Source organism: Austrofundulus limnaeus, unplaced genomic scaffold, assembly GCF_001266775.1.
Source record: "Austrofundulus limnaeus strain Quisiro unplaced genomic scaffold, Austrofundulus_limnaeus-1.0 Scaffold536, whole genome shotgun sequence".
Lineage (NCBI taxonomy): Eukaryota > Metazoa > Chordata > Actinopteri > Cyprinodontiformes > Rivulidae > Austrofundulus > Austrofundulus limnaeus.
This window is the reverse complement of record NW_013952938.1, coordinates 309,961-316,424: the sequence shown is the minus strand read 5'-3', so window position 1 is coordinate 316,424 and position 6,464 is coordinate 309,961. Positions and strand designations below refer to the sequence as shown.

General features: G+C 39.0%; 1 protein-coding gene and 1 long non-coding RNA gene across 4 annotated transcripts in view; both read right to left on the bottom strand.

Annotated features, from left to right (window-relative positions):
* slc25a14 (solute carrier family 25 member 14) overlaps nucleotides 1–5,560 on the bottom strand; it is an 8,648-nt gene extending 3,088 nt beyond the window's left edge. Inside the window, exons 1-5 of one of the 2 annotated variants that reach the window (XM_014026240.1) lie at nucleotides 5,428–5,560; nucleotides 4,740–4,844; nucleotides 2,073–2,211; nucleotides 1,877–1,971; nucleotides 1,164–1,249 (exon numbers count right to left, since the gene is read on the bottom strand). In XM_014026240.1, coding sequence (XP_013881694.1) covers nucleotides 1,164–1,249; nucleotides 1,877–1,971; nucleotides 2,073–2,211; nucleotides 4,740–4,794 — 375 coding nt within the window. In that variant the 5' untranslated portion in view covers nucleotides 4,795–4,844; nucleotides 5,428–5,560. The other variant, XM_014026239.1, reaches the window with a different exon arrangement.
* Nucleotides 5,561–5,664: 104 nt separating this feature from the next.
* Nucleotides 5,665–6,464, bottom strand: part of LOC106530592 (uncharacterized) — a 9,417-nt gene continuing 8,617 nt past the window's right edge. For both annotated transcript variants that reach the window (XR_001311812.1, XR_001311811.1), the window contains one exon: nucleotides 5,665–6,426. This is a non-coding gene — a long non-coding RNA (uncharacterized LOC106530592). The remainder of the gene's footprint in view (nucleotides 6,427–6,464) is intronic.

Here is a 6,464-nt window from a genome sequence, read left to right as displayed (position 1 = left end):
AAAAAACAGAAACAAAAAACAGAAAAGAAAAGAACAAAACAAAACAAAAGAAAAAGAAAAACAAAACAAAAAACAGAAAACAAAAGAAAAACAAAAAACAGAAGAGGAGAACAAAACAAAACAAAATAAAACAAAAAAACACAAACAAAAAACCGAAAAGAAAAGAACAAAACAAAATAAAAACATAACACAAACAAAAAACCGAAAAGAAAAGAACAAGACAAAATAAAACAAAACACAAACAAAAAACAGAATGGAACAAAAAAAAAAACAAAAAAAAAACTGAACAAAACAAAACAAAAAAAAAACTGAACAAAACATAACAGAAAAGAACAAATCAAAAAAGTCAGTCACCACATTCAGTATAATTAAGGTGAAGTTAATCTCATCTGTGTGATGTACCCCAGCCACTGAATCAATGAAACGAACAGTAACTTTGGACGGATCAGTCCAGACAGAACCGCAGAGGATGTAAACAAACACAGTTCCAGTCCTCATTTGTTTGTTCACCCCTCTCAGGTCATGTTTATAGTTTGTTTTTGAGTAAATCTTTAGATTAAAATGTTACCCTGAGTTTAAATGTTAGTTTTACTTTTCTCTGTTCAGGCTGGATCAAGTGTTTTACTTTTTTTTCCAACTAGAAACCTAACAGATTCCTGTTTTGTTTTATTTTATAAATATGTCCAAGTTTAATAATGTGAGATAAATCCACAACTTTCTGTTTATTCAGTCAGTGTTTAATACAGCTGGCACAATCAATTCAATAAAATATAATTCTGTACTTTTTATTTAGTGTGTAAAAAATAATAGCCCTTCATGTCACAGAAAGACCCTTAAGAGAAATGTCAGGTTTTTAGGAAAATGGCCAATTATCAATTAATCGTTGGTCGATCGATAAAATCAATCAACTTTAGATCAATCCATTAATCGATAACGTGCATCCCTAAACCTGATCAGTTTTAATGACTGAACTGATGTTCAAAAATCCATTTTTTAAACTGTCTGTGAACGCACCACAAACAAGCTTTAAGCAGGTTTGTCCTGGAAAACCCAAAGTTGTTTTATAAAATCTGTCAAAGGAACAGGACAGTGTTTGTGTCAGAAAACAGGATTTACAACAATAAAAGCATGAGATTATTGTTTGATCCGTCTGCAGGCGTCACCTTCAGAACATCAGTGGGGTTGGCCAGGGTGGAGGACAGAACTCCAGAGACGACACCACAGAACACGTTGATGACCATCGTCTCATCTGTCACAAACATTAAAATAAAAACATCATCCAGGTCAGCCATTTACAGAGTGCAACAGGTGCTGCAAATACTAAGAGTTTAACAAGTTCACCAAGAGAAATACTGCAGTGTTGCTGCATCGTCCTGTACATTTAATTTGTTTTATTTTCTGAGAGGGAAACTAAATAAAATGTCTAAATGAACATAAACCAAGCCTCTCTGTTATTAAAACACATTTTTACAGCTTTTAGTTTTAGCTGTGTCCTAAATGRTGAGGTGTTGTTGTGAAACAGCAGAATCAGGAAACATCAGCCTGATGCAGYGTGGAGGCAGCCTGACTCATCATCATCACCATCCTTCTTTTGTTGCTTTCACATCACTCTACATTTCCTTTCTACAAGCTTTTCACTTAAATCACTGTGTGCTGCTTCGTTTCCTGCCTGTGCTTCATGATAAACTAAAATAAAGGATGACGAGTCACAGATTCTGCTGAGAATAAAACGATTTYATGAAAATATTCTGAAAAACAACCAGATTGAGTCAGTTTGACTGAAACACAGAAGAAGTGGTCCAACCTGTGCTCTGTCTCTGATGTCACTTCCTGTTGTGTCTCGACTCAGCTCACCTGTTGGAAATAAAAGGCTCACCTTCTGGGCGGCTGACAAACAGCCTCTTCAGGGAGTTGTACGTCCCGATCTTGATTGTCCCGTAAGACGCTTGTCTCAGAAGTGCTGGAGAAATCCTGCAGACAAGTCAAAAAACATTTAAACAAAACGTTTGTTGATCCACTGACTTTCCTTGAACCTATAGTTCAGACACAGAGTGTGAGGTTCTGTTTGGTACCCRGAGTAGAGTGCTCGGACCCCCTCCTCCCTGCCGATCCTGAAGAGAGCGTGGAACATGCCCCGGTAGCGAACCTCCATGTACTGGGACTGACCCTGSACCTGCAGCCGGGTCTTGGTCAGGTCTATAGGGAATGTTCCTAAGATCAAAATCAACAACAAAAACTAAATTAAATACAGCAGGTAAAATAAGTATTGAACACGTCACCATTTTTCTCAGTAAATATATTACTAGAGGTGCTAATGACATGAAATTTTCACCAGATGTTGGTAACAACCCAAGTGATCCATACATACAAAGAAATCAAACCATAAATGTCCAGAAATGAAGTTATTTGTAATAATGTGGAATGGCACAGGGAAAAGTATTGAACACATGAAGAAAGGGAGGTGTAAAAAGGCATGGAAAGACAAGACACCAGCTGAACTCTCTCAGTAATTAGAAAGCAAGCCTGCCCCTTGTCAGTGCAAGTTAATATCAGCTGGTTCAGTCCCAAATGATGGCCAGGTATCACACAAGAACCATCTGATGATGGGTAAAAGTAAAGAGCTCTCTCAAGACCTTCACAACCTTATTGTTGCAAAGCATAATGATGGCATCGGTTACAGAAGAATGTCTAAACTTCTGAAGGTTCCAGTGAGCACTGTTGGGACCATAATTCAGAAGTGGAAAGAACATCATTTCACCATAAACCGACCACGACCAGGTGCTCCTCACAAGATTTCTGACAGAGGAGTGAAAAGAATTATCAGAAGAGTTGTCCAAGAGCCAAGGACCACTTGTGGAGAGCTTCAGAAAGACCTGGAATTAGCAGGTACGWTTGTTTCAAAGAAAACAATAAGTAATGCACTGAACCACCATGGCCTGTATGCACGCTCACCACGCAAGACTCCACTGCTGAAGAAACAGCATGTTGAAGCTCCTTTAAAGTTTGCTGCACAACATTTAAACAAGCCTGTGTAATACTGGGAGAATATAGTCTGGTCAGATGAGACCAACATTGAACTGTTTGGATGCCAGAATACACATCATGTTTGGAGGTCAAATGGCACTGCACATCAGCCCAAAAACACCATACCAACAGTGAAGTTTGGAGGTGGGAACATCATGGTGTGGGGCTGTTTTTCAGCATATGGTACTGGCAAACTTCAAATAATTGAAGGAAGGATGAGTGGAAAAATGTACAGAGACATTCTTGATAAAAATCTGCTTCCATCTACCAGGATGATGAAGATGAAACGTGGCTGGACATTTCAGCAAGACAATGAGCCCAAACACAAAGCCAAGGAAACTCTCAGTTGGTTTCAGAGAAAGAAACTAAAGCTGCTGGAATGGCCCAGCCAATCACCTGACCTGAATCCAACAGAAAATCTATGGAAAGAACTAAAGATCAGAGTTCATAGAAGAGGTCCACGAAACCTTCAAGATTTGAAGACTGTTTGTGTGGAAGAATGGGCCAAAATCACACCTGAGCAATGCATGCCACTAGTTTCTCCATACAGGAGGCGTCTTGAAGCTGTCATTGACAACAAAGGCTTTTGTTCAAAGTATTAGATAAATTTCAGTAAGTGTGTTCAATACTTTTTCCCTGTGTCATTCCACATTATTACAAATAACTTTATTTCTGGACATTTATGGTTTGATTTCTTTGTATGTATGGATCACTTGGGTTGTTACCAACATCTGGTGAAAATTTCATGTCATTAGCACCTCTAGTAATATATTTACTGAGAAAAATGGTGACGTGCTCAACACTTATTTTACCCGCTGTAAATAAAACTGTCAGCACTGACAGTGTCATCTTTATTTACAGTAAATCTTCTGCTGCAGAGGTTTCAAAAATATCCAGCAGTTGTTTTTTTTGTTTACAATCAGATAAGTGAAGCTTTGTGGGTAAAACCAGTGGATCTCATCTGACAGAGCAAACTGAGACCAACTGCCACTCTACTCTTAATTAATTGTATAAAAATAGATTCAACAGAAGAGGACCCAGAATCAGTCTTTGTGGAACTCCGTGTGTTGATTTTAATTCATGTTTATCAACAACCATCTTGTCTGGTTTGTTTGTTGTTGTTGTTGTTGACAGCTGGTGCTGAGTTGTTTCACGTGTTTTTTGTGCCTCGTCACGAGGAAAAATCCAGCGAGGGGCYCCTCCGACGCTCCAGAGATGAGGTGGAGGTGCAGAGAAACATATCCATGAGTGGGAGTTTTATGGATCAGAACCAGGACCTGACCTGGTCTGGCCTTCCTGCCCAGTCTATTTCTGGGTCCCCCTCACTTCTTAAAAATAGCCCCAACTTTTCACCAGCAAAGGAAAAGTAAACAAGACAGGGGGGCCTTTTTGAAACAATACAAGATGCCCTCAGCGGCTGAGCAGTGTTGAATTTCTGACTTCAACTGTGCACATCTTCTGTTGCAGGATAATTCCTAGAATCTGCTCCAGATAGCTTTATTATTAATTCAGCTGCATGCTTCAGCTCCCTGTTCAAAGCACYAGCACTCAGCAGCTGCTGCAGCACAGTGTTCACACTGCTGCRAATTCTGCTAAGATTTAAAGCTGGTGACACAAATACCAGTTTCCATGAAAGAAACAAGTCCTAACAGTATATAATATCCCCTAAAACATACATATTACTCAGAGTCTGTGTATTTTGGTGCATCACGTACCGAATTCTGCGACAATCGAGGCCATCCCTCCGTAGATGAACGGCTTCCAGTTCATGTTGGTTATCTCCGTGTCGGCGGCGGCTGCTTCCACCTGCTGCAGCCCCGCTAAGAACAGGAACAGACCCAGACATAGGTCAACGCAATGCTGCAACCTCTGACAGGACAGCTGGTAAGATATCATTTCGGCAAACATTGAGSTCTGATGATGCTACACATCTACAAGGCTCCTCAGCATCAGCATCTCCCAGCTCACTGCGCCGGAAAGAGACGGTCCCCGCAGGAGACTACCGCAAGGAGAGCCGTCATGTTTGTCCTCGGCTTCCTATTGGCTGCGCGTTAAGTCAATCAAACTTTCAGGCGATCCTATTGGCTGGGCGGAGACGAAGTTGGTGATGGGTCATGATAGCAACAGTGTCACGAGACAAGTTATTCATCATCAAAGCCAATTAACATGACTAAAACCCGGCTTTTACGTACAGAACGTAAACATTTAAGGCTAACATATTGTTTGCATAAAATAAAATAGTACGTTTTAATAGTGTTTCATATAGATTTCTCAACAGTTTGATTGCTAATAGGCTAATGGCCACTTAGCTCATTACTTCTGGAAACAACTAGCCCGCTAGTTAGCCCAGAGGTTACCGGCTGGCCTTTACGGATTCTTTAAAATAATTAAAATATAACTTACCTGTCGAGTTGACCGAGTCTTCAGTTTATTTGTTTTTATGTTCAGTGACTATATGCATCATTGTGCTCTGGCTTTAATAAAATCCTGAGCGSGAAACTTCTCCTCTGCTGTTAGCTTTCCATTGCAGCTAAAGTCAAGCTAGCCAGCCAATGAAGAGACGGACTTCCGTTTTTCAAAATAAAACTTCCTGGCTAACAACGAAGGTCATTCGGTTCATTAAAAAATTCCAATAAAACATTTTATTGAACAAATGTCATTTTATTTAAAATAAATTTGCTTAGAGAAAATATGGTCACACGTTTTATAAATATACATACAAAACCAGGATGTTTTAAGCAATTTTCAGTTTAGTCTTAATTCACAACCTAACAATATGTGATAATATTGATAATAAATAAAATGAAAAATGCTCATGTTCACCTCTTAAATACAGAGTTTTTCTTGTTTGTTTTTGTGACCATACTACATTTTTTCAGTTAAGCCAGTCTGCATCATTTTTCTTCACATTACACATCCCTGTTTTCACTTCCTCCCATCGTCTGATGATATTTCAGCTCCTTTAAACATTTATGTTAGTTTTCACCACAAGGTACATCATCAGTTTAAAAAAAAAAAACTTAAAATCTTGTTTCAACAATCATCAAAAATGGTGAAGAATTTCAAACAATTTTTTTTGGCAGTGAAATGCATTCAGCTGACTTCTCACACAGAGAACACCGACAACTTTAATTTTAATGAGCAGGAAAATTAACTTATTATTTACTCTTTGCTTTGAAATATGTTTAAAGATGAGCAGAGGTGAACACTGATGGGCCAGAGAGGTGAAAACCATGTTCCTTGTTGTTGTCAGTTCATTTGTTCTCCTGGGAGGGATCAGACATATTTAATGAGAAGGTCAAAGGTCAATCGTCCAAACAGGAAGTGGCGTCACATCAGAGCGTGGTTTTAAACATGCGAATGACTCGCTGGTAAAGTTGCTGGAAAATGGACCCAAAATTCCTGGAAGATGAAAAGAAACAGTTCTCAAATATATATAT